Source organism: Heliconius melpomene, chromosome 13, assembly GCF_056956725.1.
Source record: "Heliconius melpomene rosina isolate 202511_hmr_F chromosome 13, ASM5695672v1, whole genome shotgun sequence".
Lineage (NCBI taxonomy): Eukaryota > Metazoa > Arthropoda > Insecta > Lepidoptera > Nymphalidae > Heliconius > Heliconius melpomene.
In genome coordinates this window covers 10283769-10305722 of record NC_140401.1, presented here as the reverse complement: position 1 = coordinate 10305722, position 21954 = coordinate 10283769, and the positions used below count along the sequence as shown (strand labels likewise).

The 21954-nt window shown below is 32.1% G+C and overlaps 2 protein-coding genes across 4 annotated transcripts in view; both read left to right on the top strand.

Moving 5' to 3' along the window:
• The window catches only part of LOC146532928 (uncharacterized), a 92405-nt gene extending 88724 nt beyond the window's left edge, over window positions 1-3681 (top strand). The window contains exons 4-8 of one of the 2 annotated variants that reach the window (XM_085196053.1): window positions 201-387; window positions 551-723; window positions 1023-1248; window positions 1662-1989; window positions 2375-3681. In XM_085196053.1, the coding sequence (XP_085052179.1) occupies window positions 201-387; window positions 551-723; window positions 1023-1248; window positions 1662-1989; window positions 2375-2804 (1344 nt within the window). In that variant the 3' untranslated portion in view covers window positions 2805-3681. Of the gene's footprint in view, window positions 1-200; window positions 388-550; window positions 724-1022; window positions 1249-1661; window positions 1994-2374 lie in introns of those variants that run through there. The other variant, XM_085196054.1, reaches the window with a different exon arrangement.
• Window positions 3682-6989: 3308 nt separating this feature from the next.
• On the top strand, window positions 6990-21454 carry NT1 (Neurotrophin 1). 2 transcript variants are annotated; one of them, XM_085196553.1, is made up of 8 exons: window positions 6990-7532; window positions 14074-14436; window positions 15564-15747; window positions 16085-16265; window positions 17976-18125; window positions 19158-19328; window positions 19724-19847; window positions 20130-21454. In XM_085196553.1, exons 1-8 carry the CDS (start codon window positions 7071-7073, stop codon window positions 21021-21023), a joined length of 2529 nt encoding a protein of 842 aa, XP_085052679.1. In that variant the 5' UTR covers window positions 6990-7070; the 3' UTR covers window positions 21024-21454. The 2 variants fall into 2 exon arrangements, with proteins under 2 accessions (XP_085052679.1, XP_085052680.1); XM_085196554.1 differs by lacking the exon at window positions 14074-14436.
• The last annotated feature ends 500 nt before the right edge of the window (window positions 21455-21954 follow it).

Genomic DNA, 21954 nt, shown 5'->3' with positions numbered 1-21954 from the left:
ATTTATTCTAAAAAAACCCCTCTAAAGTTAAGTTTATTAATTTACGATTAAACAAGTTTCTTTCTTATTTTAACCTTTACATAAATTAGGTTCGTTATCCTTATACATATTGTATGTAAAAGAGAACACATCTATTTTCATGACACATTTTTTATTATTATTACTATTTATTTCTTATATTAAAAAAAAAAATGTTTCAGGTATGGAAAGCCGAAGCAGACGATTTGAATGGTCATGATGGATTAACGCGGTTAGTCGCCGTGAAAACTATAAAGGAATCAGCCTCACAGAAAGAAAAACAAGAGCTCTTACACGAAATATATATAATGCAGAAGATTGGCACACATCCTAATGTTGTTACACTTCTTGCTTGTTGCACTGAACAAGGTTAGTGATAGATTTTTGTTTTCAGTTATTTCGAAAATTTACTAAATTCCAAAAATCTATCATCATGCAGTTTATCTAATCCAAAGAATGAATTTCAATATGAATTTCTTTTTAATAACATTCAATTATTTCTTCATAAAAAACTTTCTTTACTTAATTCCAGAACCATATCTTCTCATAATGGAGTATGTGATGTGTGGAAAGCTCTTGACTTACCTCCGTGAGAGGAGATCCAGACCAGATCGGTTCAGTGGCAGTGGAGCATTAACATCTCGTGATTTAACAGTGTTTGCATATTGTGTAGCTAGAGGAATGGATTATATTGCGTCCAAAGGAGTAAGAAAAATGGCTTCCATATTGTTTTTATTTAATTTCATCATTATATTAAAAATTAAGAATCTATTCTAATATTATAAAAACTGAAGAGCGTGTTTGGTTAAATGCGGTAATCTCCTGCATTTAGAATGTGTCATACACGACTCCTAAATATTTTCATTTGATTAAGCAGGCGAAGCCGCAACTACAGTGTAGTACAGAATAAAAAGTATAGATTAACATATTTTAAATATAAATTTGATTATCATATTTCTGACGAATACTCCATTTGTATTAATTTTACGTATTTTTAATTCCAGATTGTCCACCGCGATTTAGCCGCACGCAACGTTCTCGTGGATCACAATAAACTATGTAAAATAGCTGACTTCGGCATGTCCAGATGTGCTGGCACCGGAGCGAGAGGCGGTCGCGGCGCCTTGCCTGTGCGTTGGATGGCGCCTGAGGCGCTCTTGTACAATGTGTATAGCCATCACACTGATGTATGGGCGTTTGGAATTTTATTGTGGGAAATTGTTACTTTAGGTGAGTTGATATTTAAATATTTATTTTGACTTCTATATCACTCTTCATAAGGAAATACAAATATTTTGAAATAAATGAAATTACACTCTAGCCAACTAGGATCCAACTAACATCATTAAGTTGTACCTACATATTATTATCTCGCCTTGTAAACACAGGGTCTAGTCCTGCTACGTTATTTTTGAAATGTTTTTATAATATTATAAATATATTAAAAACATTGCATATTGAGTGGCGGAACTTAACGCTGCGCTTTGCCTCGTTACCAGAGGAAAGAAATGAAAATATTAAATATTTCATTTTCTCGAGTGGGAATCGAATATACAATCTGACGTATTTATAGTCGCACGTTTGTGCCCCTGCACCACGACAAGCCGTCAACAAATTTATGATACATTATTTATTTTTTCCAGGTTCAACTCCCTACGCAGCCATGTCAGGAAGAGAAGTTTTAACAGCTGTAACGGAAGGCTACCGTTTAGAACGACCACCACATTGCAAACCCCAGTTATATCGAGCAATGCATGCTTGTTGGCATTCCGATCCCTCCCAGAGACCCTCATTTGCTACTCTTAAATCTCAATTAGCAGAACTACTCGACAATGAACCGTCTGAGGGAAATTACGTGGATTTGGACTCGTTTTATCAAGAATCGTCTGTATATAGTGATCCTTCAGCCATTATTCATGATGATGATGGATTATCAGCTGAATATGATAGGGAGAGGCGATGTTTTAGAGAGTGAGTATTTTTAGTGTATTTGAATTTTTATACGATTGTTAATATAAATTTGTCAAATCAATGACCTTGTTAAATAATCGTAGTGTATTAATTTATCATTTTGACACACAGCACACAGCGTCTAACTACGTCGACGCGGAAGATATGAGTTTGATATCCCCTCAGGAAAATATTTTATTTTAGTCAACTTGGTAATATTTATTATATTAACGCGGAGTTGAGTTACGACACTCAACACGCTAAAGTCAACTCAACATGTTAAAAATTGGGCGGAAGCGTCAGTTTAGGTTCTCCCTCTTTACCCTATTTTATGCGGGATATAGGAGGACGCGTAGAAAGGGTTTTCTAATATATTATACTTAAAGTCTACTTAAACATTTTTCAGATTACAAACTGGGCCACCGAAATTCGAGAATCGCGCATTCAATTTACGAGACGAAGAGCTTAGAAACAAATTCAGTATCGGAACACCACGAATGGGCGGTTTCGGAATACGTGATGTCCCATTTAACGACAGAAACTTTTCCGATGGAGAATTTAATGAAAGAAGTTTTCAAGACAAAAACTTTCCTGATAGAAACTTTAGCGATAAAAACTTTAACGATACGAACTTTGCCGAACGTAAAGATGTTAATGGGAAGCTGTCAACGTCGAGTTTTCATAGAGAAAGGGAGAGGGAGAGAGAACGAGAAAATCCATTAGTTAGTAGAAACAGCTTCAACGGTTTCCCCAGGATTGGAACACGGGAAAATCATTTCCAAATGGCCCCAGATGGCCGTAATAAAAGGGTATCTGAATTTGAATGTGACATTTAGATATGTTACTTAATGTTTTCATACATTTTTATAGAGCTTCTTTATAAGAAGCACAGGTTTTGTAACGAAATATTCATTATATAGGCCTAGAATGATGTTTTTCAAATTTTTTCCAAAAAAATACAATTTGATAAGACTAATATTGATAGTTGAAATTAAAAGTTGTTGTAACTTTTATAATTAATGGTCACATTTAAAGATTTTACTAGCGTTTTAATGTCAGTTAAACGTTAATTGAAGTCTTTAAGTATGGCCATAAGTGATGATTAAAGATATTAATTTAAAAATTAAATTTAAATACCCTAAAGCTACTACTGTACTTGATTGGTTTTCGTCATCATTCATGACAAATTATGCTTTAAGCTTAAACGTATTAAGTCTATAATTGTAAATAGATTAATTTATAACAGTATTGTGCAGTGAATGACTCGACGTGTCTAACATTGAATTGTAAATATTTAGTATAAGTTTTGTTTATATAAGCACGTAAGGAGTTTTTTTTTATTTTTTACGTTTGACATAGTATGAAAAGTTTATTGTCCGTGAAAGATTATATATTATCTGTGAGTTATTGATATTTTATATCTGTATCGTATAATCCTATTGTTTTGTGTGATAGTTGACTTTATGATGTGTTTATTATTAAATAATGGTGCTTTTTAGCGTTTTTTTTTTCAAAATAAACTTGTAATGTAAATATATAAAAAGGTTTGACAATTTTTTTATTGTTTATGTTTAGTTTCTTTTATTTCAAATCTCAGTTCAATATTGCTGTCTAGTCTCTAAAATGTATAAATTCTATTGGATTGTTATATGATCTGATTATTGGGTAAGATTGAAAGATTTATTTTTAATATGAATAAAGTATTGAAATTTAGTTTCCTTTTTCTTTTATTTATTATTATTATATTTTTTTTAAGTTACCAGAAAGCAAGGGAGAGAGCCTGGCAGTTAGTTTGGACATGGCGAAGGCAAAGATTTATGCAAGTGGCTTGCCAGCATTCTCACTGAGCGCAGCATCAAGGCCGCTATCGACGGGGTTTGCTCAGACGGTCTCCACATATCTCTTTCGCTAATGCTCAGTCTCTTATTGCTATGCTTAAAATGCTAACGACTAGTATACCACTGAAACAATTTCTCATTCATCATTCATACTCGTTGTAATAAATAAAACATAGAGCTTTATGTAGACTACCGATGCTGCAGTATTACTTTACAGAATGGTCGTGTTGTTAGACATCAAATGTTGTTGTATGACACTAGGCGTCGCCTACGCGTCTCGACATAATATACGAGTATTTCGATTTGATTTCGACGTAATTGTACTCTACTGATGCCCATCAAATTGCATGATGAGGAATCGAGATCCTCGAGACAGTCGAGACTCGAGACGAGACTGTGATCCAACTCAAGAACGCAGAGCTGTAAAGAAAAACAAAAAATATACTTAACCATAATCAAAAACATTATAAGGTCTTATTCCAACATGAAAGATATTCCAAGATATAAGATCGAATCCATTTCTTTATAACTGCAAAATAATTTGGATTGGGTAATAAATAAAATAATAATAATAACAATAGAGGCCGTTCAGACAAATTCGCGATATGGGAAACGTACTGCTTAACACTAGGCACCCTCTGTCTACCCTGCTATTTGAGACTACGTGAAGCTACAAAATAATAATAATTAAATAGTATTTGTTCTATAAATTTTATTATCTTTGAATACTCTAAAGAAATTACAATTTTAATTTCAAAACGAAGTACTTAACTGCAATACTAAATAACTTTCATTCTAGATTCTAGTAATATTAACTTAGATGTTAATTTCTAGTGTTCATTTATTGCAAATATTTAATAACGATGGAAGATGATTTTATATTAAATAGTTGTGGTAAAGATATTTATTACTTTCTTCTTGTTGCATTGTTTCTTTATATACAGCGTGTTTTATAAAAAAAAAGATTACTAGTTCAATAATACTAAAAAATCTGTTTTATTTTAACGTAGAGATGTACATAGGTATATCCGCTTTTCTTTGCCAAAGGCAGTAACAATATTTTCACTATAACTATGAAATAAGTTATAATCGAAGACAAAACTTAACGCCATGTTTTATCTTACTATCTGAACATGGAAACCAAAAATTTCGTTTTCAGTGTGGAAATCGAACTCACAACCGCGTTTACAATAAGACACTATGCCGCTGCGCCACAATAGGCTAATTTTTTCCTTATAATAATTTTTGAACACGCTGTATAAACAACGAAAACATGAACACTTAGATAATGCGGTCAGGTCAATCTGCGGTTAGATGAAAGTACCTTCTTAGTATAACCCATAACGCAAGAAATGGAAATCAATTGTGAAATTCTATTTTATTTTTAGTAAAGATGATTCTGCTATTTATGAACAAGTGAATTTTAAAGTACTTTCGAGTTTCTCTCTATTGTTTAGTCAGTAGTAATGGGAGGAGGAGGTCACGGGTTCAAAACCTGAGTCATGTCTCTTACGTTCTTTGTAATATTTAGAAAAAAATATATTTGTGCAAGTCACTGCTTCGAGGATTTCCTCGAGTGGTATTCAAACTCATTAATAATTATTTATAATTACTTATAATAAAATTAGTATTTCATTTTAATTATTTAATATTTTCATTTTATCGCTCTGGTAACGACGTGTGCGGCTTGAAGTTTCGTCACTCAATACGCAATGCCTCCAGAATTCGGCAGAAAATTGGGGAACGGAGTGTCATAACACTAGGTTCCCTCTGCCTAACCTGCTGTGTGCGAGATATAGTTGTGTGAAGTTGATTTATTTAATTAATTTTTAGTAATAAAAAAATAGTATAAAAATTTTAATTGTATACATTTTAAATACGTCATTAATTTATGTTAATTGAGTCGTGCTATCATAGAACACGTTCAAGATAAGCTTATCTTATAATGATGACAAGCTCTTTTCACTCCTCTAACCGAGAGTTGAGACACTTCTTTCCGCATTTTCAGGCCAAACTCAAACCATTACTTATTCAGTGGCGAAACTCAACGCCGTTTCTAACAGAGCGAGAAAAAAATAATTACCCTGAGTGGGGATCGAAACACAATCGTTACGATTGCAGTCAGAGGCTGACCTACTGCGCATCAACGGTTTAAATTAATAATGTTGGTAAATCCAAATTAGATTTTTTCCAAGAACTCATAAATAACATAAACTAACTATTCTAATAGAGAAATTAAATATAAATAATTACAGTAACCATATATTTGAAAAATTAAAACAAACAAAACCGAACGAAATTGTATAGCAAACATACATTTCATTGTAGTATCATTGAGTAACAGAAATACTTATATCATTTTAAGTAATAGAGATTCATAATAACAAGTTATCGATATGACCTATCGAACTTTCGTAACTGACGTAACTGTGAAAGCCTTTCTCCAGTCGAAAGCCATTTTCAATCTTATATGGTGCGAATAAAGTATGATTTTGATTAGAATTATTATTCTAATAATTTAACGGTGCTGCAGTTGTGAAGTATCTAACTGTACATTCGCTGGTTATGGGTTCAATTTTTACTCAGTGGTATTAGATTTGATACATGCCTGCTACCCTGCTATATGCGGGATTTAGCGAAAAGCAAAAGAAAACATATATAAAAAATATATAAATAAATACTCCCTCATAGTAAGCAATCTACATTTTTTTTAATTTATGAATTTTTTCGTTGTTCTAGGCCACAAAATTTGACCGTTCCTTTGTGCCTTTTTTGTTTGTTAAGTTGTTTGTTGGCTTGTGTGAATTGAAGACTTATCAGTTTCTCATTAAAATTGATTATATAAGGGAACCTTATGGCGAAAATCAACGCCGAGTGCTCCAGAGCGAGAAAATTAAAACAATATACCCTCAATATACAAACATTCCCTCGAGCGGGAATCCAAGTCACAACAATCCCAGTTTACAATCTGCTGTTCTTATGCTACGATGGCCAAACAAATTAGTGAAATCGGTATAATAATATAATTCATTCATACATAAACCACAGATGGTTTTACAATTTTTTTAACACACACGTAATATAATGACGTAGCAGATTTTGATGGTGTTTTGACCCTTAAGAGAAAGTATCTAGTTCCGGTATTACCTGACACCTGCCCGAGCATGAGTGTAGGGGATATGCGCTCACTCAGTTGCAAAACGCTAAGCCGCGCGCATCTCTCGCTTCCACGCGTTCAGTGTTGTGATATATAATGATATAACTATGGCTTTTGTTAAATTATATTTGCTTATTTCTATTTTTCTTATTTCTGCGTTCGCAGAGGAAGATTTGAAAGATTTTGAATTTTCTGAACCACATGAGTTGCTTATAGCTCAGGAATCAAGGAATTATGAAACGATTGTAGCTCCTCCTGTGAGGATATTGAAACCTAATGGGATAACAAATTCTCATAGGCCACAGTACAATTTGGATTCTATTGAAGATTTTTATTTGGAAACTACAAAGCGGCCTCTTATCAAGAATTATAAAAGTAAGAAGAATAAAGAAGGAATGATAAGGGATGCTGTTTTGAAAGCGTTAGAAAGGAAGGACCATGTGGGGAAGTTTGCCCAAATTCTGCCAATTATCAGAGCGATGTCGGGTAATCAGAGGGTTGCATTGGCTTCGTTGGTGGCCAGCCAAGTTACTACACCACCCGGGAGGCAACCGCTAAGTTTTTCTCAGGTAGAAAAGTCTTTCTTTTTATATTTTTATTTTAAAGCATTACTGTTTTGTTTATTAAAAAAAATATTATATAAAATTAATTAATTAATGTTATTGAATATAAATAAAATTGCACAATTTACAATGGCGGAAATATTAAAAGTATTGTAAAAAAATTAAAATAATTGACATATTTCGTTACAATTTATAATATAAATGTTTTATATTGTAAATAATTAATATTTCAAGAATTTATCTTTCTCTTTATATAAAATAATTTAATTAAAATAACAGGCACTACACAAAAAACTCTTTTAAATAATTCTGAAAAAATACCGCATAACTTACGTAATATATACGAATAAAATTAATATATTTTTAAAGTAAATATAAAAGTAGCTTTCTTATCTCACTTGAAAGTCGAAACTTATGTAATTTAATATGTAGATACTACTATGCAGTTTAGAATATATCAACATAAACTTTTGTAGAAAAAAATGGCACTTTCCGATATACAAAATACTTACAACATATAAATACTCACTACGTTCCAAACCTCCCGATGAATTTTTGACACACTGCGTGCTGCGTAGCGGAATTTAACGCCGTACTGAATGTCTTTACCAGAACGATGAAAATTTAAACAATTATTTTCCTCGATTGGGAATCGAATCCACAATCACATTTAGAATCACTCGCTTCCGCTACGCCAACATACATAATAATACAACATACTAATATAGTAGAGTATATATAGTAGAATTTATAAAATAAAATAAAGCTTTTGTATTTTTTATTACATTTTACTGTGATAGGTTGTTTTATAATATAAAAAATTTCTAAAAAAGAAAAGAGTTATATGTATTAAAAATATTAAAATTTCCCCGCTTACGACATAATAAATATTTTTTTTGGATGGAGTGTCCTAACCCAACATTTCTACTGCATACAATACTGTATGTGGGATGCAGCTTAAAATATTAAAAAAAAAAACTGATATTCCTTTATGTTTCATACCGTCAAAAAAATAGATTACACGGTGTACCGTGTTTTTTAGCTAAACGCTAGTAGTGTCAATATGAACATGTATTTTAAGCGGCGGAGCTTAACATCGCGCTTTGCCTTACAAATATGATAATATATTTTAAACACGATGAGATACAAAGCTGTTTGTACGTTAAAGTGAAGCTTATTGTTGTCTATTTCAGCCATTTCTTATCAAAAAATAAGAAATGAAAGCAAAAAGTATACATAATACCAACCAATTATTAAATAGAAATGTACAAATTAGCTCCGATTCTATGAAAAGATTAGTTCACAAAAAGTATGTCGCTTTTATAACATTTACGCGAGGAAATCAGTTCTCACGAGTGTTAGTGTTTTTTGTCATTAACTCTAAGTTCTGAGTTCTGAGTGTCGCAATTTCTATGTGAAACGTCAGTTTCCCTCTTAATTGTTACAAGAAATATGTATCACTCGCGTAATTCTGTGCATGTTATTGAAATTATATGTTCACGCATTTTCCTGCATATGGGTATAGAGGGTACGTAGACAGAACCTAGTATCATGCATCACATTTTGTTCTTCACTCTCCCCGCGATGTCGAAACATTTAATATTGTGCTCATGTTGTGCTCCTGTGCGTTGCCTTGCTAGAGCGGAAAAATAAATAAATACTAATTAATCCTTCGTCGAGTGGTCTCGACTCCCACTCAAGGATGAAATATTGAACATTTTCATTTTTTCAATCTGGTAACGAGGCTAGCACAGTGTAAAGTTCCACCACTAAACACTTCGGCAGAAAATGGGGAACGTAAGTGTCGTAATGGGAACTCTGCCTGCCCATAGCAGGGTGGTATGGGCGAGATACAGAGTAAAGTGAAAAAATATATATATAAGCAGTATAATTTAAATTGATAAAATTGTGTAATTGTTTGACGTTTCGATTTTTGCTCGACAATTAAGGCTATTAGAAACGTTGTTTTCAGCATTGCAGCATTAAAATATAGTAAAAAGATTTACTTCAACTTCGATTTCTTAAATATACCTAATCGAAATAAATTTGAAAATTTATCAACGACTGACAAAAAAACTTGGACAAATAATTGATTTTGCCCATTGCCACATAGTAGAGGAGGAGGAGTTTTTCTTTGTGTGGCTATTAATAAATCCTATCCTATATCTTATAAAACAAAGTCGCTTTTCGTGTCTGTCTGAACTTTCTAACTCTTCTTCTTCTAAACCACCCAACGGATTTTTATGTGGTTTTCACCATTAGGTCGAGTATTTCTCAGGGAAGGTTTATATATAGTTTATTATTTGTATATTCTTATGTAAATTAACATAAATACGATAATTAATAAATTTTTATCTTTTAAGGATAACGTGTAGTGATCATATTTCTGTCTAAAAATAGTAATTTCAATATATTTTTTATTGTGAGGGATATTTTTCCATAATGGTATTAATCCTTATCCTTTAAAATACTTTATTAATTTTCTACGTTAAACGAAGATAAAATTTGCTTTTTACACTATTTCGAAATTGCGAATAGTATTAGAGAAAAACGCATTTAATTGTTGACACATCCCGCCGTTGACACTTCAGCTGTATCGACTCAAGTTTTACTTATCCCTTACTCTCAGCATATAAATAAGTATATTAGTTACGTTGGCCATTTAATGTAGAACAAAACTGTCTTTTACCGCTTTTTCATTTTAATAAGTACTTTAAAAGTTGTTACAATATCAAAACATCCTTGCCGCCCCGCGACGTTTTGCTTATACAAGCGCGTCATGAGCAGTCATCGGTGGTTCAGTGGTAGAATGCTCGCCTGCCACGCGGGCCCGAGTTCGATTCCCGGCCAATGCATTCTATTTAATTTTCCTCACAGGCAGCCACATAGTGCTTGCTTTTCATCAGGGACAGAATACCCTCTTCAGCATTAACCACAAGTTGGAAAAAAGACCCGACCGCTATAGAGGCATAGCAACGAAGATTTAGATGCGTTTGCACGTATTTGATAATTGGAGTTGAATGTATTATTTCAGCGCGATATATTTGGGTTTTTTTGGTTTAAAAATAGTCATTTAACTATCTAAAAATAGTCATTTAAAAATATTTTAATAAGTACTTGAAAAGATTAGTAGCACAGATTTAAAATTACGGTACCTACTAAAAAATCCTTGCTGTGTAAAACAATTGGAAAATCCTTATTGAAACTACGAAAATGCGGGTTGCATTAGGGTTTCATTAATTTTCACATTATCTTAAGTGCTTTGCAAACATACATTATATGAATAATCCAGTAGTAAAAGCGGGCGAAGCCGCAAGGGGGTCGCTAGTTAATAATATAACAATAAATATTTTAGCACTTCTCAATATAGTTTTCAATATAGAGGCCTATATATTTAGTCGATTTCTACTCAGGGTAGTAAATTATTTTCATTCCCTCACCTCATTTACTCACCACGCACGAGTGTTTTAACACTAAATTCCTTCTGCCTAATCTTCTATATCATCTGTAGTCTTCGATACATCGTAAAGTCAAAGTGACTACTACATATTTCTAAATTGGGAGATGTTAAGAATAGAGTAAAAATAAAATATATTAAAACTAAAAAAAAATATACTAGTAGTACTATCAATACTTCCTACGATTCTATCTAAAGCAATCTCAATAATTTCAACATGCATTGTTCTCGTGCAACAGACGAGTGTAAATTATCTAAGTTCCATTCGAGTTCCGATACGGAACGGGGTCGTTTTTTTTCTTGCATTAATTTAGCATGTACTCTAGTAGACCGTAGACAAGCTATTGATTGGTAGCTGTTATTAATAATGAGTTATTATTTTTTATTGGTTAAGTAATTATTTTTAAGTCAAATTGAGAGGAAAATGGGGGATGGGATGTCTTAATATTAGGTTTCGTCTGCCTGTCTGCCTATATGCAGGATACAACATTACTATTATTATAACTTTGTTCTTAGAAAAGACTACAATAAATGACTCTTAAGGTAATACATTTTACTTTACAAATATTATACTTTAATTTCTTCGCTTTGGTGACGACGCAAAGTGCGGCGTTGGGTTCCGCCATTCAGTACACAACCCATCCAGAATTAGCAAAAAAAGTGAGAACGGAAGTATCTTAACATTAGGTTCCCATGTTCTCTCCGCCTATCCTGCTGTCTGGGGGTTTAGCGTAAAGCTGAAAACAAATATTATACTCTAACTCGAAAGATAATATGACCGATAAATAACAATTTTTCGCTAAGCCTTTGAGTAAAATATGATAATTTACTTCAATTAATTTTGTTTACATGGACAATTTCAATTTTAACAAGAAAAAGGTTTTAATAGAGCAATTATAATCAGAATATAAAAATTCCTAAAGTGAAGACTACACGTCGGTCACAGATGAGTAAGCTCGAAGTATCTTTATTAATATTAACCACGACTCGTATACGGTAAAGTTATTATTAGAAGTCAGTCTAATAATAGTAGGCTTTGATAGCAAAGCTGAATAAATTATTTTTATTTTAAAAAATATAAATAATAATTTGTAGTATGTGGAAATTGTAAAGATTCTATACTCACTTCACTTCGTAAAATTAGTTTCAAACAATTGTCAATATTACATTGATATGTTATATAGATTTTATGATGAAATATTTTATGAAAATATTAAGTTAATAATCTAATTAATAATTTGAAGCAGTCGTGAACGCGGCGGTCGATCTCAAGAATTCGGCGAAAAGTGCGGAACAGAAGTGTATTAATGGCTAACGGAGTGTCTTAACACTAGGTTCCCCAGTTCCATCTACCCTGCTATGTGCAGGATAAGCGTGAAGCTTTGAAATATGTTTTAAGACGATGACGATATTTCTAACATGTAACGAGATAGGTTGAAAATATTTCTTCATGTTCAGCCCTAGTTCGAGATATTACTTGTTAAATGGCGTCGCGTTGCTTTCCCAGAGTGATAATAAATCATTCCCCCGAATGGGAATCGAACTCACAACCAACGTGTTCACAGTCAGATATATATTGTACATAAAAAACACTACCATACGATCATACTAACATAATTACTCGTAAGTATTTAATCGATAATTTCCTTTTTTTCCAATCATTCGTTCTGACAATCGCGTGTCTCTACATCCGGTAGTTTCGGACGTAAGTCATTATACGAGGAGTTACGTGTAAGCCGCATTTGTACTTTAATTAAACCGTGTAGTCAATAAACGTTTATGCAAATTAATGAAGCTACGAGTATGGTACATAATAGGCTTGTAGGTATACCAATTTATTTAATACAATTTTTGCTAACTATTTTAGGTACTAATTGAGATAAAAAAATAACACAATTTTTTTTTCTCAATTACTTTCTAATTTATTACTTGACTAGTGGACCCGAACGCGGCTACGCCCGCTTGAACTATACGAATATTAATTCAATATATTTATGAAATTATTTTCAGTTTTCAATAGAGAGATGCGTTAAGCAAGCTCATTTTGGGTGACGTTTTCTAACAATAAGCTTTGCAAATCGTTGCTTAGCAACGGTTGTTATTAACATGGCGGAATAAATTGCATGTTAATGTTAAATTATCGAAAATATTACAGATATGAGAAACAAAAAGTATTCTATGTTCATCCCGAGATCCTAAAGTATCTCTGTATGAGTATTTTATCACAATTAAATTAGCGGTTTGGCCCTGATTGCGTAAAAGACAGACAGACAGACAGAGTTACTTTCAAATTTATAAAATATAGGTATGGATAACTTCCCTGCTATATATGGGACACAGCTAAAGCTACTAACATAGAAATGTATTATGATAATTATCATAAAACCTCGCCGCCTCATAATAGGGATGGGAACTTAGACTATATACATTTTGACCTTTGACTATTATAGCATTTTATTTTATAACAATGTATGTACACTTGAACTGTTATCTCGTACCAATGACCTACAGAGAACTTATTCGGAATTTTATTTCTTATTACTTTATACTTAAAAGCTAATTTAATTTTTATAAAGTATGACCGTGTCGACTGACGAAAGTTGTCCCACAATTCTGCTTAGATTTTCTCATGACCGTCAAATTCCATGTGTATCTTAAAGTAATGTTCGTGCAATTGTTCTCTTAATTATTTTAGTTGTGTGATATACGTTATTTTGATAGTTATGGTGTAAATAAAACATTTAATAAATAAATACACTTTTATAATTATTTTTAATATGCTTTATTAATTAATTAAATAGTTTTAAAATATCGTCATATTGCAACGAACAGCATCTGACTGTAAGCGCGACGGTTGCGGGTACTATAGTCATCAGGGAGATGATTATATTTAAATTATCTTTCTCGAATAGAGAAAGTGCGTTAAGTTCTGCCACTTAACGCGCAAAGAGTGTCTTAGCACTCTGGGTTTATTGGAAAAAAATTATAAAATCGCCACAGAGATTTTACCAACAAAAATAACTTGTAATGAGCATACCTATATAGAATTTGATATTTTTTAAACAATAACTTAAACAATTTTGATTCCAGGTGAGATCAATGTTCAACAACGACACAGCAGACCTAATGCTACCAATTCTATTAGACACGGCAAACTTAATACGCCGCTCTATGAGACCGGGCAAGGAGCCAAGGGAAGTAAGACTGCCACAGACAATGATGCAGAGACGATCTTACATACACGACACATCAAACGAAGAATTCGATACTGGAACACAAGAGAGCACTACAACACAAACTATTATACAAAAATATCGTGATTTCAGAAATAGGTCTCAAAGAATACCTTACACTAAACTGAATACAACCAAAACAAATGATAAACAAATTCAAAATAATACTACACAAATTAGCGATAATTTAAAAGTTACAGATTTAAGTAGCGATGATAATGTAAGTATTTATTGTTTTTTTTTTTAACTAAATTGGTTCATAATGGCACAAGAATTGATAAATACTAATATTAGATACCGAAAATGTAAAATCATCATTTTTCCCGTTTCCCTTTAAAGTTATAAAAATCCTATCTTAGTGCTCTCCTACGCTCCCCAAAGACCCTATATGGACAAATAACTTAGTAATGGAAGAGTTATATATATCGGAGTATATGCACAAAAATACATCTATAATTACCCTTTACTTATTTTACATGCCCATAATTTTTTACGCTTATCTTTAGTCGTCTGAATACTATATTAGCTTCAATTTCTTGATTTTCAATATCCAGTACATTTTAACCTTAACGCTGTAACCCGCATTTAGTAGGAAAAGAAGAGGGAATCCAGTGTTATGACACTACGTTTCCTAAAGCACCACCCAAATTCCAAGACATTGCATTTTGAGTGTTGCAACTCCATACCATATTTGTTACTTTTGTTGGTACTAGAGCTAGGAAATGAAAATAATTTAGCCCCCCGACTGAGATACGAAACCGCAACATATATTCGTATAATACTTATTTCTGTAACAACTTACAAGTTTTAAAACGAATTTAAAAGTATTAATATAAACTATAGTAAAGTCTTCATATAAACTTTCGATATTGTATGCAATGTTGCGACATGATGAGCGGACTTTTACCATTACGAAATATGAATTTGAAATGTAAATGACCAAGATATCTGTGTTTACTCGCCATCATTTAGAACGATGTTGTTGACAATTTGCACATATTAAGAATAATATTTTATTCATCTATATATATAAAATCGAAAGGTCACTCACTCATCACGAAATCTTAGAAACTACGAGTGCTAGGAATCTCAAATTTTGCATAGGAGTTATTTATAGGACGTAGGTGCTCGCTAAGACGGGAATTTGCAATATTCGACTTCTAAAGGGTTGTTTTTGGGGTTGAAAGTTTGTATGAAACTTCGTTACTACAAATGCTATGAGTCTCAAATTTTGCATAGACGTCACGTAGTCATGGAGACAGAAATTAATAATAACATAGTTCACGCTGGTGTAACTGCGAGCGGGCCGTTAGTAATATTATATATGTATTTTTGATTATTTTCCAGAGAAATCTAACAAGATCTTCATTTTCTTCAACTGAAGCAACCAAATTGAAATATGAGAACATAAATCGTGTTTTGGATAATATCACATTGGATTTGACGGTAGACGCTACCAATATGACGTTGATTCAAGATATGCCTGTGGCGGAAAAACTTCGATCTGTTAATAGATTCACAGATAGGAAAGGTAATTTAATTGTTGAATTAGTGAATTTCAATAATAATATTTACTGCCCACCCTGCGATATACGAGATACAGCGTGAAGCTAAAAATAATAATAATAAATTTTATATCTGGTCTGAGAAGCATGGTGGGCGTAGGTGTTGTTCTCTACTTTCTTTTCTCCTTCTCTAAATAAAACAGATCCCCGAGCTCCTTGATACAATAGTCCTTCACAAGAAGGCTTAGTGACCAAAAAATACCAGTGCAGTACGTTAAAAAATAAGAGATAAGGCAAGAACTATAGCCTATTTATTTCTAGTATCCAAATTCCATTCAAACCTATTTCTAAATTATGTTTCAGGAAACCTTATCCGCCGCGGCATATATTCCAAGCCCCCAACAGTAACGAGGCGTACGGTAGAACCAGCTATAAGCCCTATAAGAAGAAGACCGACTCCAGCTAGGACCTTAACTGCCAGTGACCAAGCTAAATGCGAGCTATTCACGAATAGCCTGTGTTTACATTCTGATGATTATCCAACGTGAGTAGAAGGATTTATTACTTCGTAACTAAAATAATAATAAAAAATATATCATCCCATAAGAATGACGTTTAGTTACGCCACTTAACAAGTAATATTCGAAAATACGCACTTAATTTCCTCTGCTATTAAAGCGTAAGCGAAGATACAATGGTCAAATATGAGCGGAACAGCGTTGAGAAAGATTTGGGAATTTAAATTCAAATTTTATTATTACTTACTACTACTGGTGGTGTCATTATGAAGCCCCTGGCTTAATAAGTTATTGTTCAATGTCTCTAAAAGTTGAGAAGAGTGGGATCAAATACCAGATTCTCATAGTCTACCTTTCCTGTTGGAGGTGTGATAACAAAAAAAGTCCTATACGATATTCTTCTTAAGGAATAGGCGATGTGTACAAGACGCAATGTTCTTAGCGGCTGTTACAGTGTTGGATCGTAGTATCGTTTAGATGACGAATTGTGGCATTTACTCCCGCCATTCAGTACGCAATGTTTCGAAAATTCCGATACATGTGAAAAAATTGATGAATTATAATATAATTAAAATTAAAATTTCTTCTTACGTACGTTTTTGTTTAAAATTATCAATAAAAAAAAAATTATCAATAAAATAATTTTAAAGTGAAAGTCTTTTTAAAAACTAAATTGTTGACATTAGAGCTTAGAAAGAATAAATAAATGTGAAATTATTTTTAAATATTTTTCTTATATAATTACGTATATAACATAACTCATCTAAAATGATATTAATTTCATTTATTTTTACACTCTGTTGCCCACTTTCCGTCCAATCCGAGACATATATTACATGCCGCATGCCGCTTTGGCCTTACCAGTGCAAAAAAAAAGATAATATTTCGTCACCACGCGTGGACTGGAAATCGAACCTACAACCGTCGTGTTTACAATCAAAAGATGTGTCATTACGCTACGACGGCGTTATTTCTTATAATTAAATATTATTTTATGCATTTATTCTGTTATTCTTGCAAATAAAAATACGCGAGTGAAAATGAGTTACAAATATATACATAACTAAAGTATTCAACAGAGGCCAATGGTTTTTTAAGTGGGACGAACGAAAGCAAGAGTAAATAAGATAAAATAAGCTCGTAGCAGCTAAAAACGAAAGTGATATGTCACGAGCGTAGTAAAAAGAAAAGATATGCTTTACATTATGAATAGTTTACACTTTTTTGGTTGCATTATATATTTATGACGCAATTTGGAATTTGGCCGTTGTGGCACAGAGAAACAGCGTGTGACTGTAAACACGACGATTAGGGGTTCAATTCCCACATGAGGGAAATATTTATTTATATTTTCCCACTCTGGTAACAAAATAAATATTAAACATTAAGTTTGTTTAAAATAGTTACAGTGTCAGTTTGTATATGAAGACGGTCGTGATATCGAATATCAGTCGGGAAATTAGATCAAAAACAATTTCTCTTCTCAAGTGCTTACGTTCCACTGTGTAGCGTTAAAATGGGCGATGAGGGAACAGAATAATGACACATCACCAACAATTTTCTAATTTCTCTGCAAAGTAATAACTTGATTGTAACCTTTAGTGTAGTGTATTGCATCTTCACCTCCTGCATTTTAAGGAGGAATCAATTCCTAACGCCGTAAATGATATATAACGAAAATATTCCTTTTAACCTTTACTTAAATTGAAAAGTATAGTCTTTCATTTTATTTCCAGGGACGCCATAGTACAATCAATAAGACGTAATAAAGCAGCAGCAGGTGCTCTCTTAGCAGACTTCAAGGAACCAGGAGAAGGCTCTATTGACGGCATCACTGCGGAACAAGAAGAGAAGTACACGGCAGAACATTACTTAGTGTCAAACAGGTATATTTACATTTAATTATTATTTAAAGCCTTTACGAAAGAGTGTGGCTTCAATTAGGTTTTACTCGATTAATTAATCTCTCGAAGATAAACAAGAAACGTAGTGTCTCGTCATTAAGAAATTTCTGTCTTTATACATTGGAGGTGCAGAAAAATAAAAATTAATGAAGCAAAAATTACTTAAGAACTGATTCTTTAGCCTTTTTGCAGTCGAATGATTATTATTGCGCAAATCAATTACTAAAATTAATATTGTTTCTTAACGCTAAAATAAAATAAGGGAAGAATATGAAAGGGTATGGAGCAATTCCTTGCTCTACTTGCCGTTTGTATTATTGTTATACAACTATTGGTAATACTTACCAATGTCCAATGTAATGATTTCTGTCTTTCTATTACAATGTTATTACAGAGCTTGGAGCCACGATCGTGATTAATATTTTGATATACTTATTTTGTGTTTGTTAAGATCCTTTTGCTCAGGGATTTTTAGGACATATTGCTGTAATTGAATATAATATATGAAATTTTAAAATGATAAGTACCTATTACTAAATTGCTTAAATTGTAAAATGATTTTATAACACTTGTTATAAACTTAGGTAGAACTAGAAATCTCTGTGAGAACAACTAACAACCATATAGTATTTAAGTCGTGGTGGAATAAGAATTTAAAACTTAGTAAAGTTATTTCTAACATAAAACGATTTGTGGTCCCAACGTCTTTAGGATGAACTATATAATTTTAAATAATTTACACATTAACGTAGGGGAGAAAGAAACTTTTCAAGAAACCTACATAGGTAAATGCAAAATTTCTGGTTCCTACGCAGCTTAGTTTTGTCTTTGCGTTCTTGTTCGTTGTCAACCTGTAACAGAAGAGTTTTATATTCATAAATCTCAACTCATAATAAATATATAACAAGGACTTCAGTTGTCCTTCGAGAGCAGATTACCTATGGTTGTGGAGGAAGGTCACGGAGAAAGCCTAAAGGGAATATAGAATCATAGTCTATTTTAATACATTTTCAGGCGAGGCGACACCTCAAATCGAGATTTCGCCAGTGCAGGCGAAGCTGGCTTTATGTGCCCCAGCACAGTGAAGTACGCGCGACCACAACGAGCTCGTGCCACTTCGGGGCAGTGGAAGTATATTGTGAACACCGGCGAGCATACACAGACTTTAAGATTGGAGAAATGCTTGTTAGTTTTACTTTGTCTTATACTTTTTTTTAGCTTGACGCTGTATTGCGCAGAAACCAGGGTAGGCAGAGGAAAATTAAGACATCCTGTTGTCCACTTTCTGCTGGATTTTCAAGACAATGTACAGGAATTATAAAGACATTCTTAATATTTTTTTTGTTCAAGAAGTAATCGTTAGGTAAAAACCACAACCACCAAGATTTAGCATGAGCTGATATCTCGTATCAAAAAGATAAAGAGAAAAAGAAAATAAAATTATTTTAGATATTATTGTTGTATCTATGTTATTATTTGTTTTATAAGTATTCTAAATTGAAGTATTCTAAATTGAAGTATTCTAAATTGAAATTTTAACAATTAACTCATATGTACATACATGAATTGTATTATTCCAGGAAACCAAAAGATTCTTGTACTTACTTAACGGATAATTTCAAGTCTAAATGTGTTCAAGTCTACAACTACCACCGACTTCTAACTTGGGATCAGCAGAATGGTTTACATATGGACATATTCAAAGTATGTAATAAATGTTAATCCTAAATAAAAATTTGACATGTTTTCAACATAGATAATGTATAGTGCCGATTTTTGCCGTCACCTTTTTTATATCTCTTCATATATTTTGTATGCATGAAATATTTTTTACTTAAGGCAATTTTATTTTTTAATAAGGGAATCCCATTACAAAATAACTATTATAAATAAATGTTCATTTTTTTTATATATATATTGCAATTTTATTGCTTACTAATATTATACCAATTTTAATACTTTAAAATATTTATTTTAAAATTTCAGGTACCTACTTGTTGCTCATGCCATATAGAAGGATACAGCGTGTCCTTCCCACCATTAGGTCACAGAGTACACGAAACGTCTTCAGAACATTTTCCCGGAGAAGATCTATCATCAGAACATGTGAATCAAGCATTCGAATCAGTACAATCAAGCGTACAAAGGCCGAGTGTAAAAAATCCATCATTTATAAATAAACTAGAATTTCCTTTTACCGACAATTCTATACCCGATTTTAATAAAGCAAAGTTAAACGACGAAGATCTTAATAACTTGCCTCCTATGGATTCATATGGAAACACATATTTCCCAGACTCATTTAACCAAGCAAGTTCTGTAAGAAATATTAAAAGACCACTAAGAAATCCCATAGGTGTTGCAGTTGATTCAATAACATTGCCTAGTTATTTGGAACCACCGTCCCCTTCCCCGTCTTTTCCATCTAAGGAGAGCATAAAATACAAAATTGATCAGTATAAAAGGCGTCCAAATAGACGGCCGATAAGAAAGAAAATATCTAGTGGTCCTGAAGATTTGATATCATCAGGTTCATCTGCTATTGGGGCAATTCTGAACGATAGCCCAGATGAAGAATTTGAAGAAGAGTTTGATCAAACTGATTTAAATATAAATAAATTTAATCCAAGAGCGACTATAGCTCCTAAGTTGCACGCTGTAACAGACAAAACCCCAGACCAAAGCAAATCAAGAGATGATACAGTAAAGAAAATAAATTATAATTATCATCCAATTATTGATTTCTTTAATGGTGAAAAGAGTGATTCAATAGATAGAGAAGATACCGCGGAAGCATATGTTTCGACAGATTCTGAATGGAAACCCATAAGTCCATCTGATAAAAACACGAACTCTATATTACGGAAGAAACATAAATAGCATAATTTAAGTTTGGTTATTTCATAAAATTAGTATTATCATAATTTATTATTTAATATTTATTTATTTTCATGTATTTCTACAAAGAGCGATGTGCAAAAAATTATGAAAATGATATGATTGAACAAATATCTTAAATTGGAACTACTCAGAAATGTTTATTAGTGTCAAAATAACATTAAATTATTAAGCAGTTTGAGCCTTGACTGACTGTTAAGCTTTAAGAAAAGTTACTCTAAGATTAAAAAGTGATTTTTTAAATTTAAGTTTAAGAAACGGCGCGGTTACTCAATAAAAACGAAGCCAAATCATAATTGCAATGTAAATTATTTAAATTATTATTTTATTTATTTTAGTGTAAGTAATATTTAATGTAGACAATTAGATATGATTTAATGAGGAAACTTGCCAATTAAATGTTTTTACTGATGTAATATTTTATTTTAACTTCTGCAGAATGCAATCCGAAAAAATACTAAGTACATGCTTCCAAAAAAGAATTATACCAGAGAAGGTATATATTATTACATATAAAAATAACATTAATTACATAAACCAACCATATTATGTAAATGTATATTGTATATAGTTGTAGAGTAATATTGTTATATTAATTTTTTTTATATTGCATTAGATACACATAAATATATGAAATGAAAAAGTTGAGTAATTGGGTGTTCACATGAAAATAATTACAGTAGTATAAGTACAATAGTAATGAAAAATATTAATATTTTATTTTTAATACGATAAAAAATATTCTTAAACAAAAAAAGGAAAAATCACACAAACATGATTTTGCAACAACTTACTCAAGGCAATCTTTAAAATATGATTCTGCATAATTAATCAAATATTGAAAATTTCACAATTTTCAATTAAATTACAATATAAATGATCGATATATTTTGGGTTAAATGTCTATAAAAGT

Excerpts from the sequence above, each read along its gene's own strand:
- NT1 (XM_085196553.1), top strand. The coding sequence starts at position 7,071 with ATGGCTTTTGTTAAATTATATTTGCTTATTTCTATTTTTCTTATTTCT. Across the intron at positions 7,533-14,073 it reads AACCGCTAAGTTTTTCTCAG|GTGAGATCAATGTTCAACAA; the intron begins GTAGAAAAGTCT and ends TTTTGATTCCAG. Across the intron at positions 19,329-19,723 it reads TTAAGATTGGAGAAATGCTT|GAAACCAAAAGATTCTTGTA; the intron begins GTTAGTTTTACT and ends GTATTATTCCAG.